The sequence below is a fragment of the Xenopus laevis genome, chromosome 1S (assembly GCF_017654675.1).
Source record: "Xenopus laevis strain J_2021 chromosome 1S, Xenopus_laevis_v10.1, whole genome shotgun sequence".
Lineage (NCBI taxonomy): Eukaryota > Metazoa > Chordata > Amphibia > Anura > Pipidae > Xenopus > Xenopus laevis.
The window spans coordinates 150,526,812-150,554,459 of record NC_054372.1 but is presented as its reverse complement, the minus strand read 5'-3'; the positions used below and the strand labels follow the sequence as shown (position 1 = coordinate 150,554,459).

General features: G+C 38.7%; 1 protein-coding gene across 1 annotated transcript; it reads left to right on the top strand.

Annotated features, from left to right (window-relative positions):
- The first annotated feature begins 347 nt into the window (after positions 1 to 347).
- On the top strand, positions 348 to 19,405 carry tmem120b.S (transmembrane protein 120B S homeolog). The gene is made up of 12 exons (NM_001093231.1): positions 348 to 462; positions 6,088 to 6,206; positions 7,858 to 7,974; positions 9,992 to 10,051; positions 11,083 to 11,178; positions 13,033 to 13,122; positions 13,293 to 13,358; positions 13,586 to 13,647; positions 14,992 to 15,084; positions 16,012 to 16,076; positions 16,851 to 16,919; positions 18,821 to 19,405. The coding sequence occupies exons 1-12, from the start codon at positions 400 to 402 to the stop codon at positions 18,926 to 18,928; spliced, it is 1,008 nt and encodes a 335-aa protein (NP_001086700.1). The 5' UTR covers positions 348 to 399; the 3' UTR covers positions 18,929 to 19,405.
- The last annotated feature ends 8,243 nt before the right edge of the window (positions 19,406 to 27,648 follow it).

Sequence of the window (27,648 nt, the reverse complement as noted above, 5' to 3'; positions counted from 1 at the left end):
ATGAGAAATATGAAAGAACGTAAGTAAATTGCCCTGGGCCCACTGGAAAATCTTTCGGTGATTTGACAGGCTAATCAGAATCTGCAAACACTGTAGATATGAAAGGTGGGAAAAGACATATGAGGCGACATTCCGTGGGTTGGCTCTTCTGCTCTAGTAAACTCTCCTCTGCTGTCACTGCACGAAGCTCCGCCTATAGCCTGAGGGAAGCCCCTCTAAACGATAGGCTCGATTACTCAATGAGCAGCCGAATGGGCAGACGAATGGGCAGACGTTCGCGCATGCGCAGATGCACAATACCGCCTACTTTGAGCTTGGACGGGTCTGGGTCATGGAGTTAGGGAGGTGACGTAAGGGGCGAGCGTGGCTCCGACGGCCGGGCTCACAGCGGCTTCTAACATGTCGCTACAGAAGTGCCAGGAGGAGTGGGGCGAGCTGGAGAAAGAGTTTCAGCAGCTACAGGTAAGCGAGGGTCGGACACGGAACAGGGGGCAGAGGTTAACTCTATGTAGCCCATACATGGTGTGTATTAGAGGGACGACAAGCTCATCTGTGAGGCGGACAATATATACCGCATTTATATATATATATATGTTACATGAAAAAGACTATAATGTAACAACCATGGGGCACTTCTGCACACGTTCTTCTTCTTTACCCTACTGGGGCTCAGCTCACCCTATCTGTCCTTGTTTCTCCTGTGACCCGAGAGTGTGCCCTTCTTGTAACAAGATAGAGCCAGGCAACTTGTGTGGCACACACTAGCCCACCTGTCTTTATTCCAGTCCAGCGGGAGACCTTGCTGCTGCTGCTGCCACAGAATGACCCTCCATCCATCGCAAATACACATCTTGATAGGGATCAATAAGGCAAAGGTTGATTCTTTCCTGGTTACTGAGCAGGTTATTATACAGTCTGTGTGAGCACAGCTTTGTATTGTATTTGTCTTTAATATATATATAATAAGTCTTTTTTGTCCCCCAGAAAACATAAATGGGGGTTCTACTGACTGTATAAATAATGAGTCATATCAAAGTGGCAACCTCCCACCTCTATCATAGGTGCAGTTTTGGCTGGAGGCCCAGACTTCACATCCCCATTGCTGGCTTTAGTAACCTCACACCTTATTAAATACTCCCTCACTGAGAGACTGCACCAGCCTTCATTGCACATTGTCAAGGTATAGTTCTGCTACCACATTCAAAGGCTTCCTCACAGTGTCCACAGCAACATCCAGTGTCCATTTGGGAACCTCTTCCAGACCCCACTGTAATGCATTTGTAAGGAATTGCTAAATCTACTACAGAAATACAATACTCTGGCTGTGATTTGTGTAGCCTACCCTAAATTGTATTTCTAACCCTTGAATATAGTACAGACATTTTCTATAATACACAATAACTGGTATCAGGGGGTCTGATCAGAAGTATTGTTCATAGAAATTTACATCAGGGTGTTAGTTAAAAAGGAATATGGCAAAATGATCATGTGGGACCCTACACATCTAACTTATCCATAACACATAGATGCAGGGTTTATTTTAGAAGGCACCTTGCACATCTAAATTGTTTCCCCCACTGGAGGTGCTGGCTAATAGGGCTCAACTCAAGTTAGAGGAAATCAAAAGAATTTTCTTCAACAAAACCCCTCTTGCATTCGCTATCCCCCCCCCCCACACACACACAAACACACCAGGACTCTGCTCCAGTTGTGGGAAGTTCTGTTGGGGCATAATAAGCGACTGCCTTAGTTGACACATCATGCACAAGCATGTGAAGTATGATCTATTTTTGCCTGGTTATTTTGACTTTGCTCTTTGGCATCAGAAAGTATAATTTGGCTTTAGTTTATCTTTCAAATTTTGCTCTGTTTAATGCAAGTGTTTTCTGAACAAAGATTATTAGTGGATCAGTATTCAGTTGTATGAAATTAAATCAAATGTGAAAAACTGGCTGTGCAAAAATGTGGGTAACCTTGTAATTTTACTAATTTGAATGCATGTAACTGCTCAATACTGATTACTGGCAACACCACATTGGTGTGTCCAATCATGAGAAAAGGTATTTAAGGTGGCCGATTGCAAGTTGTGCTTCTGTTTGACTCCCCTCTGAAGAGTGACGGCATGGGATCCTCAAAGCAACTCTCAAAAGATCTGAAAACAAAGATTGTTCAGTATCATGATTTAGGGGAAGGCTACAAATAACTATCTCAGAGGTTTAAACTGTCAGTTTCATCTGTAAGAAATATAATCAGGAAATGGAAAGCCGCAGGCACAGTTGCTGTAAAACCCAGATCTGTCAGGCCAAGAAAAATACAGGAGCGGCATGTGTGAGAATGGTTACAGACAGCCCAAAGATCACCTCCAAAGACCTGCAAGAACATCTTGCTGCAGATGGTGTATCTGTACATCGTTCTACAATTCAGTGCAATTTGCACAAAGAACATCTGTATGGCAGGGTGATGACAAAGAAGTAATTTCTTCTCACGCCACAAACAGTCGCTTATTGTATGCAAAGGCTAATTTAGATAAGCCACAGTCATTTTGGAACAAAGTGCTTTAGACTGGTGAGAGTTATTTGGTCATAACAAAAATCGTTTTGTATGGCGGAAGAAGAACACAACATTCCAAGAAAAACACCTGCTACCTACTTTCAAATTTGTTGAAAGGGACTGGGGCCCTTGTTTATAGTCGAGGGTCAGATGAATTCAACCCAATATCAAGAAATTCTGCAGGATTATGTTCAAGCATCAGTCACAAATTTGAAGTTACTCAGGGGTTGGATATTCCAATAAGACAATGATCCTAAACACACTTCGAAATCTACAAAGGCATTTATGCAGAGGGAGAAGTACAATATTCTGGAATGGCCATCAGAGTCCCCTGACTTGAATATCATAGAAAATCTATGGGATGACTTGAAGCAGGCTGTCCATGCTCGGCAGCCATCAAATCTAATGGAACTGGTCCATTTTGTATGCATGAATGGTCAAAAATACTGCCATCAAGAATCCAGACATTCATCAAAGGCTGTAGGAGGCGTCTAGAGCCAATGGCATGCTGTAATGTGTTTTGATTGAGGCCTGACTTTTGCATTCTAGGTAATAACTGACTAAGTGCGCTATGTCCGTGATTTCTTTGGTTTTCAAAAGTTTATATCATGTCTGGTCTCTTTGATATCATAATAACAATCAAAATTCCTCCTGTGGAATTATCTATTTGACGATTGGTCCAATGAGGAACATAATCAGTGAAGACCATAACACTGGAAAGCTGAGGCTGTCAAGGGTATTTCTCATTACCTAGGGAATAGTGATGTGTCTGGTAAACTTTCAGTGATTGACTTCATCTTGAGGTTTGAGGTTTATGGGGACCTTTGCTGGTGTGCTGCAGGTATATGGCAGCCAAATAGTGCTTGGCTCAGCAATGTTTGCAAGAAGGTTCCTTATCTTGCGTTGGCCTTAGATTACATCAGTGCTCTAACTAGATCCAAGATATTTACCTCATAAACTATTTAGGGACCTTGAACGGTTCAGTGCCTGGTGCCGTAGCTTTACCCTTGAGTCTCCTTGTTTCTATCTTCATGTATGCTTTTACCACTAGTGAATTCCCCTGCCTGGCAGTTTCTCTTTAAATCCTTTCAACAAATCTGTCTAGCCTCTCCTTCCTTACAGAATACTCTGGAACAGATCCAGTTGTATGTAGCTGAACTATAGTAACCCTTGAATACAAATGTGATCTGACAATAGATTTATATCTATCATTTCTAACTTCATGTCTGAACTGATCTATAACCAGCAGGTAATAGACCTGTTATTCTAAAAGAGCAACAAACACATACAAATAAATAATTGGGCAATAAAATATATTAAAGGAACAGTAACACCAAAAAAGAAAGCAAGAAAAACAAGTAATTTACGTATAATATATTGTATGCATGCACTGGTAAAAGCTGTGTGTTTGATTCAGAAAGACTTATATAGTTTATATAAACAAGCTGCTGTGTAGCCATGGGGACAGCCCAGCCATTTGGGGGAAAAAAAGGACAAAAGGCACAGGTTACATAACAGATAAACTCTCGCCAATATAATGGTGTTTTATCTGTGATCTGCTATGTAACCTGTGCCTTTTCTCCTTATTTCCAATTTGAATGGCTGCCCCCATGGCTACTCAGCAGCTTGTTTATAGTAATCTTTCTGAAGCAAACACACAGCTTTTACCAGTGCAGAGCAACAGTACATTTCATTTTAGTTACTTTGATCCACTTTCAGTTTGTTGTGTTACTGTTCTTTTAAGAAATACTCTCTGGAATAGACACAGGGGGGGGGATTCACAAAAGTGGAGTAAACAGAAATTTTAAGTCAGAATTAATATTGGCAGTAGAAACATCAGACTTGCAAAGCCTTATAATATTTCATGATCATGTCAGTGTATTATACTTTTCTTATTCCAGAACGCCACTTTAGAGGGGTACCAAATATTTCCATACAAATCTGGAATAAAACTTATGCCAGTCTGAATTTGGTGTAATTTTTTTGGAGTTATTATTTTCATTTTGTTGTTAATGCTTTACTTCAGCAAGTCTTCAGTCGATGGGTCATGTGAAGGGCTAAAGTACAGTGCAATCATAGAGTCACATCCAAGACCTTAGGAGATGCATGTTAGTATAGAATTCACATTCACCCTAGTATTACAAGAATATTGTCAGTATCACTTTAAGGGGCAGTATATGCCTCAAAACACTTATTAAAATGAGCACGTTAAATATGACATTAGTTTTCAAAAAAATTTACTAATTTGAAATGTGGTCTATTTTCATGTAAACCCTCTTCTTTTATAAACAGGGCCATTTGTTCAGAGCTCTACTTTTAAACAAACAAACCCCTTCCTTCTGTATGAAGCAGCTTGTCATCTGGGGGGCTTCTCAGTGGACTGGTAATTCATTTTATCAGCTCCTCTGAGGATCTGTGGGACCAGAGGTGACTATATTCTTGTTTAGTGTTAGAAATAACAGAAACCATATATATTGCTTATTTAAAGCAAAATGCAAAACATGTTTAGCACAAGCCCTATTCATTCAGCTAATATACTGTTTCATGACTCATAACAAGTAGGTACACGTTTATTTTATCTCCCACAAAATGTGTTTTCAAAGGGGTAGTTCGCCTTTAAATTACATTTTATTATGAAGATCGTAACTATTTGCAGTTGGTCTAAATTTTTTATTTCTCTTGAATTAAACTCTTTGTTCCGCTGCTCCTCAGCTTGAAATTTCACGGATATCTAGTTGCCAGGGCCCAAATTATCCTACCAACCAGGCAGTGGTTTGAATGTGAGACTGGAATAGGAGACCCGAGAGAGAGAGGATAGGAGACCTGAACTGAAAGATAAATAACAACACTCCCCCATAACAATTAAATTGTAGCCTCACAGAGCAACAGTTTATGGGTTAAGTGGTCCCCATTGGAAAGAGTCAGAAGAAGAAGGCAAATATTTTAAAAAGACCAACTAAAAAGGTGCTGAGAACTGATCATAACATACTAAATGTTATCTTGAAGGTGAATCCATTTAAGCATTTGCTTTACAAATGTGACATTCCTTACATTCACTTGGCTGATCTGGGGAACAAACTAGTCTCTCCACCATTTCACTTACTTTTCCCAGGTGTCACTAGCCTAACTGCATCTGCACAGTACGAAAATATTTGTAAGGTCAGGCTTCAAATAGGAGTTTATTTCTTTGTTGTTTTAAATGTAGATGTAATGTAGCAGGTGACAACTGAGAAGTAGCAGATCTGTGAAGAAGAATGCAAGGGCTTTGGGGGTTCTGAAATCTTTATTGAATGAGAGTTGGATTCTGCTACCATGTTTCAAAAAACATCATTAATGTAGAGAATAGCAGGGGTCAAACATACAGACACTTTACTGCTTTCCATAGTCATCACTATGTTAGTGGGACTAACCCATTTAAGGCCCCTTAAATCATTGTGATTATGTATATTAAGATGGAGCATAGAATTAGATCTAAATAAAATGAATTAACCGTTGGTTTATTATTCAGTAATATCTCTCTCTACTGTTGTAATGCAGGAAACACACAAGGTATACAAACAGAAGCTGGAAGAACTGAGCAGCCTTCAGAACCTATGCAGCAGTTATATTAATAAGCATAAGAGGCGTCTAACTGAGTTAAAAGGCAACCTTCATGGGTAAGATCAATGCTTGGTCTATGGGGCTAAAGCACTGAGAAATAAGATGCCCGGTGGAAGTGCTGTGCAGTACTCTGCTTGGATACTCTTTGCACATACTTTCTTTTAGAAACCTTGTATTGTCATTAAACAAGTTAGAAAAACGTCAATAAACGCCAGTCTGTGAGAATGTGAGAGATCTACCAGTTTTGCAATAATCTACCGTATACACATTTTATGCAAAATATACAATGTCGTGTGTAATCCAGCTAAGGTTAAGAAAAGCTGAAGCTTGCTTTATACTGCTCAACCTTCTCTCAAGGGGATAGCGCTACATGTACATACTTGCAGCAAAGGTAATAAAATAACCAGGAAAAGTAATTTCCTGCACTCTCCATGAGCCGTTTCTTATTCCCAGTATGCAAGTGAGACATATCATTTTGCACACCTGCTAAAGACCCTGGCAGATCATGTTGTTTACTGTTGCTTGTATAGGTTAGTGATATAAGTTGGTTAGATATAATCTTACATAGTGGTTTCTAATTCTTGGCCTTACATATAGCGCATACACAAACTCTTATGGTAGAGCTCCACCAGCATTTTTGGGCGGATCGACGCCCGCCGACAAAACGCAGACGACAAGTCGTATGCGTAAAGATATATAATTGACTGAATAAAAAGTCGGAGTTAACAACTCGTTCCGATTGTTGGACGAAGATGCTGCTTTCTGCAACCAGATCTGACAGTCGTGTCGTATGTAATGTAGTTGTTACCTCCGACTTTTCATTCAGTCCAATTATATCTTCACGAGTGCGACTCCATCCGACTTGTTGCGTGCGTTTTGTCGACGGCATCGATCTGACCAAAAACGCTTGTGGAATCCAGCCCTTATACTGGTGTGGAGTATATAATCACACACATTTATAAAGCTATGCCATTTTATGTAGATATGTAGCTTTATAAATGCGCTTCTCGGATTCTGTTGACTGAGATGGTGATGCACAGACTTATCTGGGGGAGCTATTGTGCTTTTAATTTTTAAATATTTTTCTACCAGTTTTTGTAATTTAAAGCCAATTCAAGATATTTAGGTATACAGTAAGTCTGCCTAGCACACACATTATATATAGATACACAGTAGAAGTGACAACACTCACAGATTGAAAACATTTTAAAGGAACAGTAACACCAAAAACTGAAAGTGTAAAATATAATGTAGTGTTGACTTACAATGGTAAAAGTTGCGTGTTTGCTTCAGAAAGGCTACTATAGTTTATAAGAACAAAGCTATATAACTATGGTGGCAGCCATTCAATCTGGGAAAAAGGAGAAAAAGCACAGTATACATAGCAGACAACAGATAAAACACTATTATCTTCTTCAGGACTTATCTGTTATCTGCTATGTTAGCTGTGCCTTTTCTCGTTTTTTCCAGGTTGAATGGCTGCCCCCCATGGCTACACAAGCAGCTCATTTGTATAAACTGTAGTAGCTTTTCTGAAACAAACCGGTTAGTTTTACCGTTGCAGGGTGACAGTATATTATATCTTAATTACTTTATAATACTTGAATTTTTTTGGTGTTCCTTTAAGAAGGTCACATTCACAGCCAGGTTCTATAATGTAATCACTGATTGTTCTTTAATGTCATTTAATCTGTATATTCATTTCAGATATAAACATACCTCTAATCTAGAAGAAAAGGAGCTCATCCAGCAAATAGACGGCACAATTAAAGAAAGGCACAATGCTTTTTTCGACATGGAAGCCTATTTGCCAAAGAAAAATAGGTAAGTTAGGACTAGCTTGTCACAGCTCTGACTGCAAGTCTTGCAAATCAATGAAGCCCATGGTCTTGCATATATTGTCTTATTGCAGCTGCTGAAGGTTTTACAGGGCTGTTAATTGTTTGTGTGTTATGTACAGCACATGTGCTTTAGATCTGGAAATAAAACTCAAATTAGTGAAGGGTTAATGAATATAACGCCTAGCATGGATTATAGATGCCATTGAATGTACTGTTCAGTTTGAGCTAGCCATACAAGTATGTATATTTTTGTTTACGTATCAGTAACATTTTCAGTATATTTGGCAGGTTTATATAAGATCCTGACCAATATCCGAGTAAAGGTATGTTATCCAGAATGCTCAGGACCAGGGTTTTTTCTGTAATTTGGATCTTCATACCTTGAGTCTACTAGAAAATTATATAAACATTAAATAAACCCAATAACCTGGTTTTGCTTCCAATAAGAATTAATTAAATTGTAGTTGGGATCAAATACAAAGTACTGTTTTATTTAATAAAATATCATTTTTAAAATTTTGATTATTTGGTTTAAAATGGCGTCCATGGGAGGGCGACCTTTCCGTAATTTGGAGCTTTCTGGATAATGGGTTTTCAGATAACGGATCCCATATCTGTATAATGAATACCAGACCATATGTGCATTGACAATGTTTGAAAATCTATTCTGCCTTTTGTGTTTGTTTGCATTATCACTAAATTCACCCAAAAATTAAAGTTTACTTGACATGAAACGTGCAGGGTTTTTTTTCTTTATTTTGTGTGCGTCTTAATAGTTTGTCTTTTAATTTGTACCTGAATTTGAATGTAATTGCTAGGATCAGTAACTCGTGAAGTATAGATTATATTTATTACTAGTTGATCCTTGATTTAGTTCTGGCAGCTCAGTGATTCAGGAGCAGATTTTGAACTGAATTTGCTATATTAAGTTGCTGCACATAGTTGATACATTTCAGCTGTCTAATGAAACTCAGGGATTCTGCTCAGCAGGAACAAAGATAAGAAATGTATCAACTAAATGTATAAATTTAGAACAGTTAAAGAGACGGTGACCCCCCCCCCAGAGCTGCTTTAGAAGGTGAAAAATCAAACTTTACACTGAAGGTGATCAACCCCTTAAACATTCTAGTAGATCTGGATGTAGCAAAAACTTGAGAAGTAGTTTTCAGACTTATTGCATAAGGCTTGTTTTCTCCACTGGTGTATATATGCCAACTGAGAAAAGCTCCCTGTTTGTGTGAGCACTGGCAGGCACATTATCAGCCTCTCCGTTAACACATACAGTGAATTTTGGTATAGAAGAGCTGAAGTATGCCATTTTGTGGTGATCCTGTGCCTTTCCACGCATATAGGGAACTGAAGGAATGGATTTTCTCAGCTGTCATAGAAATTACTTATTGCCATTAGCCTTATAGTGTTAAAAAGGATGAAAGTCCATGTGTTACTGTTTAACAGCTAGAGTCATCAGACATTCTTTATTGTGACTTTAGTTCTGCAGGCTCCAGATAACAGCCCCTCTGTAATATTCATCTTGGTTAAAGGTGGCCATACACGTGCAGATTAAAGCTGCCGATATCGGTCCTTTAGACCGTTTCGGAAGCTTATCTGCCCATGTGTGGGGGCTCCCGACGGGTCCTCCTGATCGATATCAGGCCAAAAATGGACCAGATATCGGTCAAGTTTGATTTTTTTTTTTTTATACGATCCAGCACCGCATCAGCTAGTTGATGTGGTCCTGTGACCCGTCAGCGCCCATTTGCAGCAGTGTAATACGATCATTCGGCCCCAGGGCCGAACATTCAAATTCACCCAATATCACCCAGCTGTTAGTGGGCATATCGGGTTAAGATCCGCTTGTTTGGCGACCTTATAGTGTATGGCCACCTTTAGCGTGATTCACACTTTTCAGGGGTAAATTAGATGCATTTATAAACAAAATACCTTTTATTTCAGTTGGCCCCAATCACAATCTGATTAATTTGTTTGTTTCTTTTTTTCAGTTTGTACTTAAACCTGGTGCTTGGAAATGTGAATGTCACTCTCCTTAGTAAACAAACAAAGTAAGTGTTCTATTCTATTGTGGCTATTTTTGTAACATTTATTGAATATAGCTTTGATACATACATAGTAAATTGCAAGTATCTGCCATATAGTTTTCCATATGTGTATATATGAATACAATACCAAGGAAGTGACATGATAGTAGTTAAGAGGGTAACAATATAAAAACATTGCAAATTGCTAAGTAATCAAACCAAGTGACTTCCATTGAACTCAGCCCAGTTCCGTCACCAGGAGATTTTGGCATACGTTAACAACATCCTAGTCACTCCTGGTATGTATATGGACCAGTTTGATATTCTTGTTTTTCTTGTTATATTTTGTGGTCATAAATTGCGTTGAAGGTGTAATATATTTAAATGCAGAGTATGTGAGTAAATATATGATATTACATCTTTAAGCGAGAAAACTCCAGGCACCCAGGCTTTATACATTTTAACCTGTAAAGTGCTGCTTCCTTTTGATGTTGCTGTCCCACATGTAGCTCGTAAACATGCGGCCGGGAATAGAATCTATGAGACTGACAATACCTTCGTGTTAGCGCTCTACATGTTACATTCCAGGATTTACAGGATGTCTGTTAATATTGCTTTTCTTTATATGTTTAGTATTTATTATCTTTAAGATTTATTTTGTTTATGTACCTTTTATATTCCTTCTGTTGAGACAGCAGCTACTATCATATATGTGGGCAAGAAGACACCTTGAGCCTTACACAGAAAGCTACCCTCAGAGCCTGAGAAATACTTCTATATAAGAATTAGTTAAATAAGATAATTTAAATAAGTGTGTGCATATTGCTGATTTATAATGGTGGATTTTATGTTCGGTCATTCGCTTTAATTCTTCACTCCCCCCTCACTATTATCAGTGGCAGAATGCTGGTAATGTTCATATCCGTGGTAACCCAAAGACATCAAATATTACATGAAATCATAGATGTTAATCAGGATTTCTCTCTAAACCCCTTTGTTATCCCATATTCACTTTGTAGAGATATTTATGAGCATTGTTATTTCTGTGATTTCAGATTTGCCTACAAGGATGAATATGAAAAATTCAAGCTTTACTTGACTATTATATTGTTACTGGGAGCTATCACTTGTAGATTTGTGCTTCATTACAGGTGAGCTAATGATTGCTTTAATAGTGCATTCCATTATTCTGTTTTGTTGCTGCTCCTTTAAAGAAGGAAAGCCAAGGAGGAATTTTATTGCCAATAGATTAGCTGCAATAGTGCAAGCTAGAACGCTAAATTTATACTGTAGAATGTTTTACCATACCTGAGTAAAAAGCTCTAGAAGCTCTCTGTTTGTTTAGGATAGCAGCTGCAGTATTAGCTTGGTGTGACATCACTTCCTGCCTGAGTCTCTCCCTGCTCACTCATAGCTCTTGGCTTTGATTACAGCAGAGAGGGGAGGTGGAGCACACTGAGCATGCTCACACCCAGGGATAGAAGGTTTAAGCTGAAGGCAGGATGTCTGATATAGAAGCCAATGTATACACAATACACAACAGAAATACTGTGTTTCTTTTGACAGAGGACTTAGCATAGCATTAGTGGTAGGGTTTACTGGGTGTATTTAGGTGAACCTTTCTGATAAGGCTTACTTAGTTTTAGTCTTTGGCAGACGGGCGACTAATTCCCCGAAATGCCTTCCCGCCGGCAAGAATACGAATCACTGACGGGATGGCACATGAATTGCTTCGGCTCACAAGGAAACTTCGGGCAACTTCAGAAATCTGAAGCGATTTGTCTGCCACCACCCTAAAGGAAAACTTAAGCAACAGATAATTTCTATCAAATTAAGTGGCATATTAAAGATTCTTACCAAGATGGAAAGTAAATCTTGCCGTTTTGCATCTTTTCCCTTGAGCCCCCATTTTACGATATTCTCTGTGCTGCCTTAGAGATCACCTGACCAGAAATACTGCAGCTCTAACTGTAACAGGAAGAAGTGTGGAAGCAAAAGACAGAACTCTGTCTGTTAATTGGCTCATGTGACCTAACATGTATGGTTTGTTTGTGTGCACCGCGAATCGTAGGATCCCAGGGGACGGCCCTTATTTTTTAAAATGGCAATTTTCTATTTATGATTACCCAATGGCACATGCTACTTAAAAAAAAAGTATATTATTACGAAAATGGTTTATTTACATGAAGCAGGGTTTTACATATGAGCTGTTTTATGCGATATCTTTTTATAGAGACCTACATTATTTGGGGGGTATAGTTTTCCTTTAAAGGTACCTATCATAGCAAAAATGTCTTCCATATCAGGTGCCATATAATAGAACCTGCACTCTGGCTGGGGCAATACTGTTTTGGCAGAAAATGCCCCTAGCAAACACTATGCTGCCTTGCATTTGTGTGTATAGCACTCTTATGTGCAGAGAGCCATATTGTTTTAGATGCTTGTACATGAGTTCACTTCGGTTCAGCGATGAAAACCCAATCCTAGTAATACATCAGAAGACAATGTGGGCAACACTATCCTTCCAATAAAGAATGACAAGTAATATGTAATGTGGTGGGCCATCATTACCTGCACTTATCCCTGGTCTGAAGTATACACTAATATAACTAATTCAGCCCAAACCTCTAGCCCAGCATCTCAAATTACACTTTCAAATGTTACAATTTGGGGCATTAATTAATCTCGCTTCTCTGAAGCTTTACTTTTAAAGTTTGATATATTCGTTGCACCAAAGCTTCAAATCAGGGGAGTGTGTTCAGAAGGATTAAGCGACTGAAAATATGTCAAACTGTAACAGATTAAAGAGTCCGTGACCTAGCTGGTTGAAATACTACAGGCAAGCATGAGAAGGGGAAAATTAAACATTTTAAAATAGTTAAACCTTATCATTTACTGTATTAAAAGCACTTCTGAGAGCAGCTACCAGATTGCCTTCTTTAACATATGTTACTGTTGATTCCTTAGCAGGGTGTCAGTTGATTAACTCTGTATTTGCTTTGCAGGGTGACAGATGAGGTGTTTAATTTCCTACTAGTCTGGTACTTCTGCACACTGACCATTAGGGAAAGTATCCTCATTAGCAACGGTTCAAGGTAAGTGCTACAATATACTTTGTAATAAAATAAAGTGAAAAAATCTAAATTTATTTGGAGACGAAATGATCTCACTAAGAAGAGATGAATCAAATGATTTATTTAAAAAAATGTAAAAATGTTATGCAGTCTGTTGCATTATTAACAATCTATATTCTCTTTACATGCAGGATAAAGGGATGGTGGGTATCCCATCATTATGTCTCCACATTTCTTTCAGGGGTGATGTTAACATGGTAAGTCCATATAGCAGATACCAATGTTTACTAGATGCATGACTACATAGTGGACCCTTCCGCTTTATGTGGGGGGTAGAGCTAACTTCTTTTATTACAAATACATTTTAAACTAATGTCTTTTCACTGTTAAACTGATGTGCAGATTATTTGCATTTAGGATAGGCTACTGAAATGGTACAATTAAATATTGTTTTGTCTCTTTCCCCCCTCATTATCATAAATAGGCCAGATGGACTCATGTATCAAATGTTTCGAAATCAGTTTCTGGCATTTTCCATATTTCAAAGTAAGTAATTGGTGAGGAATAAAATATAAACTGCTTCAATGCAAACTGCATTACAGTGTGTCTGTATTAGTCAAACCCTTTAGAACACCCCAAAGTCATAACACAAAAACACAAAAACACTCTTATTCACGCCTTTGTGTATTGTATATGTTTTTCCTACAACATGGAAAAGTAGTCTTGTCTAAATCCAGACTGGGCTGAAAATCAGCCTGCTGAAATACAGAGGCTGAGAATAAACCCCTCTGCTGGCATTTGCATTCTGTCCTGCCTGCACCTGGAATAATTGCCCAATTTCATCCCTGTCTGGCATTAGCCTAAGCTGTATAAGTAGTATGTTACTTTCTTAGCACCCAATGTGCAATATCAATGTGCTCCGGAAATGTCATGCTCAACTGAGGTGTAAATAGGAACTGCACTGACACAACTGTGCTTGCACTTCTTATTTGCAGCAGGGTGTATGGGGCAGGCATCCAGGACACCTTAGCACTGCAGGAAATTATTGATCAAAAGGTCTGGTTTGCAGTAGCTTAAAGCTCCTTGATCTGAAGTGTTTCCTTGTTTTGGTTCACTTACAGTAACATGGTCCTTTACTTGCACAAACACAGTCCTACCCATACCACTCATATAGTGTACAATATAATATAAAAGATTTATCAAAATGTGAGGTTAGAGCTCACCACAGAAAAAAAATTACCCATGTTCTATTCATTCCTATGGGATTTTTTTCAATGGAGTTGACCATTTGATAAATATGTTATTAAAAATCCAATAGGAATGAATAGAAAGCGAGTGAGTTTTATTGTGGTGTGAGCTCTAAATTCACACATTGATTAAATCTGCTCCTCAGTGTAATACGACATGGCGCTCCTCTAAACTCGTACACCATGCACAATAACATTGCAGTGAAAAACGGGTCAGGGGAGCAAAAAGTCATGTGGAGCCCCATGTTGCTCCCTTATCCCTTGCTGTACAATACCATGGTGCCCCACTGTACAGTAAAAAGGCTACCCTTACTAGCTGCTGTAAAACTGTATAATGTTTCCATGACATGATTACCATTGTATAAAGACATGCTGCTTCTTAGACCTAGTACCAAATGTGAATAACATGCTGCTCCCATACCTGGGTCCGATTATTCAATAACTTGCTGCTTCCCTGATCTGGATTAATCCTTCCCTTATTGTAAAAATCGACTGCACAATAACATGGGGGTGTGGTCAGTAGAAAATACTGTTGCAGTACTGTCCTAGGTATGGTTTTACTTGTTTCCCGATATTATTCAATTGTTCTTTCATATTTGTAACAGGCTCAGTCTGTTTTTTTTTTTTGTTTTTTTTGTTCTAGGTTGTGTACAGTTTCTTCAATATTATTATCAGAGCGGCTGTTTATACAGATTACGTGCTTTAGGCGAGAGAAATCATTTACACCTCACTGTTGGTAGGTATCTGCATACTCTTTTCCCCTTAAAGGAACAGTAACACCAACAAAAATAAAGGAATGACAATATAATGTACTGTTGCCCTGCACTAGTACAACTGGTGTGTTTGCTTCAGAAACGCAACTATAGTTTATATAAATAAGCTGCTGTGTAGCCATGGGGGCAGCCATTCAAGCACAGGATACACAGTAGATAACAGATAAGCTCTGTAGTATACAATGGGATTCTTCAGAATGTATCTGTTATCTACTGTGTATCCTGTGCCTTTTCAGCTTTGAATGGCTACACAGCAGCTTTTTTATATAAGCCAGTGGTCCCCAACCAGTAGCTCGTGAGCAACATGTTGCTCACTAACCCCTTGGATGTTGCTTTCAGTGGCCTCAAAGCAGGTGATTATTTTTAAATTCCAGGCTTGGAGGTAATTTATGGTTGTAGAAAAACCAGATGTACTGCCAAACAGACCCTCCTATATGCTGGTAATTCACATAGAGGCTACTAAATAGCCAATCACAGCCCTTATTTGCCACCCCAGGAATATTTTTCATGCTTGTGTTGCTCCCCAACTCCTTTTACATCTGAATGTTCTCACAGTTTAAAATAAAAGCTTAGGGACTCCTGATATAAGCTATAATATTCTTTATGAAATAACACACCAGTTTTTTCAGTGCAACGCAATGCTACATTATATTTTCATTACTTTAAAACACTTACACTTTTTGGTGTTGCTGTTTCTTTAAAGAGATTTAACTAAAGTGGAAGGTGGCAAGCTAATAAAACCACTAGTTCTCTAGATCTGGGAAAATGCATTTCTGTAGCCTCTACCATGAAGCAGAGCTGTAGTATCCATTAGTCTTCTTCCTTCAGCAGTGTTATTTTTGTTCTTTATGATTTATTTGGTCCTCTTTGTGCTCTCATATCGCTTCTAGAGGGATTCCAATCATGGATGTGGAGAGGCCTCACTTTTCTTCTTCCTGTCCTCTTTTTTGGACATGTAAGTGTGTGTATACTTGAATTGTGTATTTTGTGACAAAATAATATATTTAAATGTGTAAAATGATTTTTTTTTTGGAGAAGCAGTGCCCTTTTTTTCTTCAGTTGTACACTGTTTAACAAGCTTTTCACAGCTGCATGTCTTATTGTTGTCCCACACTTACCACTTATATTAGCCTGCATATATAACAACAGATGGCATTTGTCAGTGATATTACCCCACACCTACCTACTTATTTTTGCAGTTATTGAGCCTGTTTAGGGGTTGTTTATACCTACAGATGAGGCTATATGATAACTTTACTTATGTCCTGCAATGTTACATTTTATAAGATACTGCTGAGCCATTAACCTTCCTTTATCCTTATAAACATCAAAGACTGACCTGTAACGGTCACTAACTGGCTTTCTTAGGACCATGACATGTATTTATTCACCATACGTCTCCCCAGGTTGCTTCCCAGTACACAACATGGATTAATATCTAATTTTTCAAACCAAAACCACCTCTTACTAGAATTGTACATTAGGCTGCTCATTCTTCTTTCATTTATTCCATGTTCTATATAAATGCAATATAACAAGCGGTCTTTTTTGGTGCATGTCAAGGTTTTTCTCTTAAAACACTGTAAATATTTGTGTGTGTCATTTATAAATGATTCTATTTGTTTGTTGTGTTATTATCTACAGAAGAGTAGAGGGCACCACATAATTGCATAATATCAGATCAGTCCTTTTTATTCTGTAAAATTCTGACCTCAATTTTATTTTTTAGTTTTGGCAGCTGTACAATGCAATGACTCTCTTTGGGCTGTCAAGACATGAAGAATGCAAAGAATGGCAGGTAATGTATTTGTATAACTCTTCTATAGCATGATCATCATTGTCATATGCCAGATGTTTACAGAGTCTTATGGTTCAAGTTCAGCTTTGGTCAGGCTTTTTTATCTCACTGCAAGGTGACAGACAGAAGAAAATACTGCTGTTTCCATTAGTTGATCATCATTGTAAGATTATTTAGGCCAGGAAATGAGTGTTCATGTTTAGCAGTATCTTGGAGAGTAAACAGGCATTTTCTACAGCCTTAACCCCCCCCCCCCAACCACTACCGTGTTGGGGCTAGTTGCACAGTTTGGCAACCACAATCCAATATATCTAATAGGAGGGGGGAGCTTCCATTTCTAGCAGATGAATTAGAGCTCACTCAACTGATTTCTGTACAAACAAAATCGAATAAAATAACTGCACAAATCCTGCATGTAGAACGATACGATTTTAATAGAGTGAGCTCTAATACATCTTCTAGGCAAAATGAGCCCCACTATAAGATATATTGGATCTAACTGTCAATAAATAGCTGACACCCAACTGCTGCATGAAGACAGAATGAAGAGAAACAGATGCTGAGAGAGGGATAGTGAAGATGAACTTGATTATTTCAGAAACAGTACAGAATTTTTAATTGGTTATATTTAGAAAACTTCTTATTTCAGCATGCTGAAGCTTATATAAAATTACATTTTTTGTGATCGTTCCCCTTTAAGAAGCCTTCTATTAGTTCCTCTTCGTCACTCTGATACTCCTGAGCTATGTATCAAATGAGAGGAAGGAAAATAAAGTTAAAATGTTCAAAGTGATGAGAAATAAGAAACAAAGTAGTCATTACTTGTATTATACTTTTTGAAATTGCAACATTTAATGAAAGCAACCTTCCCCTTTTGGCTAGTGTAACACAGAGATGATTAATGCCCAGGCCAAGAATCAGCCAATCCTGTGGCCTCTGCCCATTCCTGTGTCTGCACTCACATTTATACAGCCTAGTGCGACTTTAGCCTTAGATTAACGTAGAACAGTGAAACAAGGGGATTTCAATGACCTTATGATAAACTGGGGTAGTTCTCGCTGCTGTGGGATTTGAGTAGATTTACAAGAATAAGTGAAATAGTTTATTGCTATACAAACTGGCACAATACTCACACACTTGTATGTATCAATGTGATTTTACTGTATCAGCAAAGCATGTGGGTGTGATCAGCCAAGTTAGCCTGGAAGGGAGAGGAGATGTGACTCATCAGACTCTGGAAAGGAATGTTGTTTTCTGTATATGGTTGATCCTTTGTGTAACTTACCTGTTAAAGGAACAGTAGCACCAAAAAATGAAAGTGTTTTAAAGTAATGAAAATTTAATATTATGTTGCCCTGCACTGGAAAAGCTGGTGCGTTTGCTTCAGAAACACTACTATAGTTTATATAAACAAGCTGCTGTGTAGCCATGGGGGAAGCTATTCAAGCACAGGATAGACCGTAGATAAGAGATAAGTTCACAAGAATCCCATTGTATACTACAGAGCGTATCTGTTCTCTTCTGTGTATCCTGTGCCTTTTGTCCTTTTTCAGCTTTGAATGGCTGCCCCCCATTGCTGCACAGCAGCTTATTTATATAAACTATAGTAGAGTTTCTGAAGCAAACACACCAGGTTTACCAGTGCAGGGCAACACTTCATTTTATTTGTATTACTTTAAAACACTTTAATTTTTTTTTTGGTGTTAACTGTTTCTTTAAGTGCTCCACTGAAACTGCCCAGCAGCTACAACAAAGGTGCACAATAGCATTAGATTAGGCTGCAAATGAGCCCTCTGCTCCAGGAACCAAACTTTCAGCCAGTATTGTTTAAATTAACAAACTAAAATGTTCTTGTCTTTCTTCTATTGTGCTAAGAATAATTCTCGACGGGTCTGTTGCAGGTGTTTGTGTTGGCTCTCACATTTCTCCTGCTCTTCCTGGGGAACTTCCTGACGACTCTAAAAGTTGTTCACACAAAATTTCAGAAGAATAAGCTAAAGAAGCCTTGAGCCTCGTTTAAAACTGGGGGCAGAGTTATACTGAATGGAATAATTGCCCCACCCCAATATGGACTGCAGGGGGTACTGGAAAAGTGCAGGGGCCACACTTTGGAACCCTGATTGGGCTATTACAATGGGAATTGGTATCATGGATTAGAAGATGGATGAATAGACGCCGCCGTCCACTTTCCCTCTGGGATTTTGTACTTGCCATTTTTAAGCTGCTTTTATTCACCCCCAATGGAAAGGAAATGTTCGGGCCTGTTCTACAGACCACTGGGTTCTTTGGCTGCTGATGGAATCATTGACTCTAGCACTAATCTCCATTAATCATTTTTGCCCATTTAGAATCACATTTATAATCACACATACAAACAGTACGTTATGGTTGGTACAATGTTTACACGGGAGTACAGTAATGGCATAGGTTGAACTCACTCTTCGTACGTTTGGAAGGAATGAAAAATAAATGTTTACTACTGTGAATTTCCTCCTTTAGAATCCTGCTTCTCCCCATGGGAACAGTGGTGTAACTAGATATTACTGGGCCCCACAGCAAATTTATGTTTCAGGCCCCCAAAATATCTAGAGGTTGACCAGTTTTATCAAGATTTATTGAAATTGTATATGAATTAGGGCCTCTATATCTCCTGGGGCCCCCCCCTGCAGCCGCAGGGTCTGCTTTCTCTGTAGTTACGCCCCTGACTGGGAATGGGGGCACTGCACTGATAGGGTAATGGCATACGACATTCTGCGGCCTTTTGTCTTGGTGACATTTATATAGTGAAGGTGGCCCTAGACACACAGATAATATCGTAAGAAACAAATTTTCATACCATATTCAGTGCTGTATGGTGGGAAAAGAGCTGACCAAAAGCCAAATTCGGCTCGGCGATCGGACTGGGTGAAAAATTTTGATCAGGTGCCTTTGAAGGGACCCAAACATCGGCCAGTGTTAGTGCTGAATCATCAGATACAGGTAGAATTCTATTGTTTCTACCAGTATATCGACCTGTATATCTGACGATTCAGCTCTACACGTGTGTATTGAAACAAACTATCTTTCTTGGAAAGATCTTTCCACAAATCTGATTGGCTAACTAGCTCCATAAAATGTGTAAATAAATAATAAATACTTCTAAGGGCCCTGTACCCACTAAATACAGTGTGATGTAAAGCCCTGTTCCAAACGAAAACTCCAAATGTGAGGTCAAAAAAATGCGGTGTTTACTTTTGTAAAATTACAAGGAAGGCCCAAAAAATAGAGGATGTACAGAAGTATAACAAGGATGGATCAGCAATGGCCATGATTAAAGGTCAACTAACAAATCTGATTTCAGCAGATGCCAGAATAATAGTATCAAAATATGAATTATGCAATAACCAATGTTATAATATACACACACACACACACATGTAATAACACCTTAGTCATAATATTAAGTCTCATTAAACTCATCACAAGAAGCCAAGCCATCTGCTCATGTAATGCCTATAGCTATTTCCATCTCCCTAGGCATATTTCTATCTGATTCTCAACCGCTCCGGAATCACTAAATACTCTGATTTGATGTAGTGTCTTGGGTGTGATATTATATGGTTATGTGTATTTTATTATAATACACAAAATCCTTGAATATCTAGTAAATGATATCTTTATAAACGGTGAGTAGTGATGTAATTTCTGTCACATGACTCACTGAAACTTGTGTATTATAATAAATAAAGTACCTCTGTTGCAAAATATGAGGATATTAGAAGTTACCTCGGAGTTCCATGACTCTGCCTTCGGCCTCGTGCTTTTATATGGTCATGAAACTCCTCGGTAACTTATAATATCCTTATATTTTTCAAGTGAGGGTACTTTATTCACTATATATACTTGTCATACATAATTGTTTGGAAGGGGTGTTATTTTATAACACCCCCCTCCAAAAAAAGCCACTGTCTGCCTAATAGTAACAGATTTCCTTAGCCCATTTATCTCACAGTGGTGCATGCGGTCTCATGGGGAAGGTTGGGTTACTCAGAATGCTGTTGCATATTTGCAGTTTATATACTAGGAAAATAGTAAATCAAATTCCACCTTTTCAAACAAAGTAGCCCTTCGACATGCCTCAAACTAACAGTCAGCACTCTTTAAATCCGGGGACAGGACTGCCTGTAGCATTATTTAGGGGCAACTTGGGCCACACCTTGTATGGATAAGTAATTAGTATTAGGCTTAGGGCCAGGGATGGCTCATTACATGCACTTTAATTGCTGAGCAAACAGATTGCTTAAATAAATAGTTCAATGTAAAAACTGGGTAAACAGGCTGTTATGACCCCACATGGGTCATAAAGTCACTACAGTCATTATATATTACATTTTTGGCTAACTATATTGAAAACATTTTTATTTACCCAGCCTATTTATTTACCGAGCTTTTATACTGAGCAATTTGTTAAAAGGAACAGTTCAGTGTGAGATAAATGCGCATTAATAGAAGCAAAATCATTGTGAAGACATAGAAGTCACCTAAGCATGAACATTTTACACTAAATTTGGATAATTCAGCAGCTTAATGTTAAGTAACTAGCAACATTAATTCAATGAGTAACCAGACAATTAAAAAGAACTTTAAATCAGGCACAAGTGAGGGTATAATATATGCAACATAAAAGCTCAGATTATGTAGCATCTGACAATGGAGCATATTCATCAAAGGGGAAAGGGCAAAGTATCCCGTGGGCTGTAAAGTATCACAAGTTGCCTTGCGTTCCACAAATCTCACCTGAAGAGACAGTGATTAGCAACAATCTGTTGTGTATAGCAGGGCAGTCAAGGAGGAGCCTGTACTGAGAATACAAGCAGCACTCTCTATGCAAATAGGTTGCTGGGATTGTTATCCAGACCACACATTAAATTTTACATCCCCTGATTTTAAATTTCCCCTGATTTTACATTGTTGTTTGGTGGTCCCACCCAGGGTGCCATCAGAAATCACAAGGCCCTGTACAGCAACATTTTCTGGGCCCCCTGGTCCCCGCCCACAACAGGTCCCATCCACCTCACACCACAGTAAAAAGTCCACAAAAAAAACTATTGGCGCCAGGGCCCCCCTATATAAAAATAAAAATTGTGCCAGGGCCCCATATGTGTATACAAAAACATTGGTGGCCAGGGCCCCCTACAATTTAAAAAAAAATGGTGGCAGGGGCCTATAGAGTATTAAAATAATGCATTGGTGCCAGGGGTTTAAAAAAATAAAAACACACATTGGTGTTCAGTAGAATTGAACTTGTGGCTTCAGGACTTCAACTTTGTCTATTTTCGTGGCTTCTGGTCTTTTCACCGCTTCGGATGTTCGGAAGAAGCGCCACGGCTTTGGCCCCCAGTTCTTTCAAAAAGTGCAGCACCCCCTTAAGGCCGGTACAGGAGTACCCCCTGTGCCCCCCTGATGGCGGCCCTTGTCCCACCTATGTATTATGCCTAATACATTTCCCCGATTTTACATTTTTCTGGATTTTACACCATTTTTTTCAAGTCCCCTGATAAACCTAAAATGGAGGTGCTACTGTATTAGTATTAGTTTGCTTTGACTTACATCATAAAACAGGATTTGGAATACATTTTTGGGTGTCAGGTCCCCTTTAAAGACATAGGAAACCATGCACTGTTTTATTGGATTTTAAAAACTATTTGTACGTGGCTGAGTTTGTAGGTATCCAAGCAACTGGTTATGTTTGCTTCTCCTTGGATGCGTCCTACATGGCCATTGGAGAGGCAATTGTAGAGCAGATTTTCAGTATAAACAGACTGGGATCTCATGGAGTTATTGAATGGTCTCCGATTTCTTTAAACCAGGGGTCCCCAACCTTTTTTTACCCATGAGCCACATTCAAGTGTCAAAATAGTTGGAGAGCAACACAAGCATGAAATAAATTCCTGAGCTCTAATTGGCTATTTGTTATACCCTTTGTAAAGTGGCAGCCTACAGGAGGCTCTGTTTGGCAGTATAACTGGTTTTTATGCAACTAAAACTTGCCTCCAAGCCTGGAATTCAAAAACAAGCAGCTGCTCTGAGGCCACTGGGAGTAACATCTAAGGGATGAGTAACGTGTTGGTCACAAGCCACTGGTTGGGGATCACTGCTCTAAACTCAGCATCCAAATAGCACGGATGTCCAAATGTGTATGGCTGTCCACTGCCATATATAAGAGATGGGTCTTCTCAGAAATAATTGATGGCAAACAAATTGCCGCATAATTCTGCCACTAAAAGGGACATTAGATAAGAGCTGCTAGCAAGTGTGCAATTAGACAAAATCTGCAGATAAAAATGGACTGTACATGTAGACTTTTCCACACAAAAAACCTACCAATAGGCTACAACGTCCCTTAAAACAGGGGAAACATTCTGCCATGAGAAAAGTGTATTTCTCTGAAGGGGAAGTAAATGCAAATCCCAGCAAATATGTTTTCCACAAGTTAGACAATGTTCATACGTAGATCCCTATAGTGTTACCTATCAAACAACATGTTGATATAGACTAGTGGCACCCAGTGTTCCCTTTTATGTATGTTGCAAGTGACAAACTTGCCAATGACTTCTATAAAAGCTTCCCAGTCCTGTGATAGGGCCTATAAAGATGCATTCTGTGGCTGTGGGATTCAGTGGTATTGCTATAGTAACATTAGCCTGGCACAGTCCCAGTCACTGGGACTTTCAAAATATATGCCCGGCACCAAATTAGTTCCACATTTGGGTCAGACATCTACCAAATAAAATGAAAGTCCTGGGTGTCAAATCTAAAGAGAACCCCAAACCATAGCTTAAAGGGGTGGTTCACATTCAAACAACTAGTAGTTTTCAGATAGATCACAAGAAATAATGACTTTTTCCAATTATTTTCTATGTGTTACTGTTTTTCTAATATTGAAATATAAAGTGCCTTTTTTCACCTTCTAAAGCAGCTCTGGGAGGGGGGGGGGGTTGTCGACCCTGTAAACTGTTCTAAATGGATACATTTAATTGATACATTTCTAATCTTTGTCCCTGCTGAGCAGAATCCCTGGGTTTCATTAAAGGACAAGTAAAGGCAAAAAAATAAAATCCCATTTTTACTTTCTTTAATGAAAAAGAAACCCAATATACTTTAATTAAAAAATGTGTACCATTTTTATAAGAAACCTGACTGTATGCAGTGAAATTGTCCCTACATTTACTGCTGTGGATAGGAATTGTCAGACGGCCCCTAACTGCTGAGCAGGGAAACAATCATACTTATGAACAGCAGGGGGAGCCCCCGCCTTACTTACCAGCCATGCAGAATTCAAGCAGCTTTGTTTATGACTATCCCTAAGCAGCCCAGACCACACTGAGCATGTGCAGGGTCAGGGTCAGGGTCAGGCAAAGATGACAGCCCCCTGTGGCCAACTTTGAAAGCATAAATCATTTGTTTGATTAGGCTTTGTGGTGCAGTAAGTTCATGTTTATGTTTAGCATACAAAATACAGCATTTCTAGAATTATTCTATTTTAGACTTTCCTTGTCCTTTAAAGGCAGTGGTTAGAATTGATACAATAGTTGCTAATACTCCAGAGATGCTGCTGAGAAATGTATCAACTAATTGTTGCAAAATTGTAACAGTTTAGAGTCAGCACCTGAATTACTGAGCTGTCAGACTCAAACACCAGAGACACGAACATTCAACTTTAAACTCAGATTTTGGAAAAACTGTGAAAAATAAATAATGGAAAGTAATTGAAAAAAGTCTTTATTTCTGGGGAACAATCTGAAAACAACTGAACTGAAAAAAATGTTTGGAAGGTGAACATCCCCTTTAAAGGATCTGAAGCCCTGAGTTTATAACCCTGGCCATACTCCAAGCACTGGAGAAGTAGACAGAGAGAGTTAGGGTACATAAAGTTATGTTTAAAAATCCATTACTCCCACCTCAACCCACACACTTATTTAATCTGCTAAAGGAAAACTATACCCCTCAAACAATGTACTGTAGGTCTCTATAAAAAGATATTGCTTTAAACAGTTCATATGTAAAACCCTGCTTCATGTATATAAACCATTTTCACAATAAAATATTTTTTTAGTAGTATGTGCAATTGGGTAATACTAAATAGAAAATTGTAATTTCAAAAAATAAGGGCCGCCCCTTGGAATCCTAGGATTTACGGTGCACACAAACAAACCAAACATGTTAGGTCACATGAGCCAATTAACAGACAGAGTTGTGTCTTTTGCTTCCTCACTTCTTCCTGTTACAGTTATGGTTGTAGTATTTCTGGTCAGGTGATCTCTGAGGCAGCACACAGACCATCACTAAATGGTGGCTCAAGGCAAGAGATGTAAAAGGGCAAGATTTACTTAAATATATATTCCAGTTTGGAAAGATTCTTTAATTTGCCCTTAATTTGATATAAACTGTTGCTCAAGTGTTCATTTTGGGGGTATCGGTTTCCTTTAATGCTGGGGTTCCCCTTTGTTCATTCTATGGTAAAGTCCAGCAGTGACATATCCATAAGTTAGAAGAACTGTAGCTTGTGTCCCACCACTAGGGGCTGCTGTTTCTAATTGAAGGAATGCTGGAATATGTTTCTCTCTGGCCTTTGTGTGACATTCATTTTGATTAGCGGCAATGGAACACAGAAACATAGAATTCTACATTATATGGCTGCCAAGCAGTTAAAAACAAAGGGGCATATTCTAAATTAAATGAATCATGTTTGGAAAGGCCTGACAGAGTGCTAGAGCATCTCCCAGTGGGCCCAAGCTACGGATAACGTCAATCAGCTCTTTATTTTAACCATAAGCCTATGTAACACCTGCAACATAGAACTACCTCCAGCCGATTGTTGTGAGATTGATCCCTAAGAGGCAATGTAAAAGTACTGAGCCACATAAAGAGATGAGTGTCTAAGCCACTTCTGAAGTGTCAACCTCCCATCTATTCTGTTTCCCAGAGAGAAGGCAGACAGGATAATAAGTGGTTGAGTTGGTTCCCCAAGTGACTCTACACACAGGAGCTAATAATGATTGCTTATGTACCAAAACAGATCCTGTCTAGAACTGCTAATCTGCATTAGTTATTATGTTATTTCCAGATTGTTAGGTCACATTGAGCTGTTGCCTTGTTTATATGGTGAAGGATTCTGGAAGTTTATGAATGTGTCTGTCATATCCTACAGAAGAGAGGACAGACTTGAGGGGATGTAAATTACCAGTGTCTCCATAATGCTCCCTAACCAGCCTCTTGAACCCTCCCCTGCATTGTCACAGTAAATGTCTCATGACTTATATGTAATGCTCCTCCCACACCTAAACCCTTTGTACAGGGGTCTGCATAACATGTGCCAGGAATTGTGCTTAAAGGGATTCTGTCATCATTTTTATGGTGTAGTTTTTATTTCTAAATTACATGGCAAATAATTCACTTTACAATATAAAATGTCATTCCTGAACCAGCAAGTGTATTTTTAAGTTGTAATACTGGTGTGTAGGCAGCCATCTCAGGTCATTTTGCCTGGTCATGTGCTTTCAGAAAGAGCCAGCACTTTACAATGGAACTTCTTTCTGGCAGGCTATTGTTTCTCCTACTCAATGTAACAATGTGTCGCAGTGGGACCTGGATTTTTTTTTCAATATTTATTTTTATTGAAAATTATCAAATACAGTTTGTCACAGTGGTTATCATCAAAATTTTCCTTAAATAAAATCAATAAAATGAACACATATCAACCTACATTGTTGTGACTTTCTTTCTTAATATCATAAGATGTGTATTAAAATAATTGAAGCTTTAATGGCTGCAAAACTGTATGGTACCTATATTCCTAGTGTGGGGTAAGAGATGCAAGAGTGAGATAACTGGGAAAGGCCTTCAGATTTCCTCACCTAGTCCTATCCATGCCCCCCATATCTTTTCAAACTTATTGGGACAGCCTCATCTCATATATGTTAGTTTGTATAGTGGTATTGCTTTATGGATGAGGTCTTCCCACAATGCAAGTGTTGGGCACTCTGGGGTGTTCCATTTCCATGCAATTGTTTTTTTGGCATACATACAAAGTAGGGATAGATGGATTTGCTCTGCTTTCCTGGGGGACAGCTCTTCAACCTGGTTGGTGGGACCTGGATTTTACTATTGAGTACTGTTCTTGGATCAACCAGGGAGCTGTTATCTTGTGTTCAGGTTACCTTCCCATTGTTCTGTTGTTAGGCTGCTGGGGGGGAAAGGAAGTGATATCACTCCAACTTGCAGTACAGCAGTAAAAAGTGACAGAAGTTTATCAGAGCACAAGTCACATCACTGGGGACAGCTGGGAAACTGACAATATGTCTAGCCCCATGTCAGATATCAAAATTAAATATAAAAAAAATCTGTTTGCTCTTTTGAGAAATGTACTTCAGTGCAGAATTCTGCTGGAGCAGCACTATTAACTGATGTGTTTTAAAAAATAAAAAAATCCCATGACAGTATCCCACTAAGAAAAGTGTGTAAATTGTATAAACTTTTATTTACAGGCAATTGTGGCCAAACCGACTGGCAATCTAAACTGGCATGTTAACTATAGACTTGTACTTACCATAACCACTCCCCTAATCCTGACTGTGTATTATACTGTATGAGCATGAGCTGATAGTCCAACTTGCCATAAACCAGTAAGTGCCTTCAGGTCCATCTCACATGAATGTAATTCAGCGCAGTCTGATATGAGCCAAGTAAA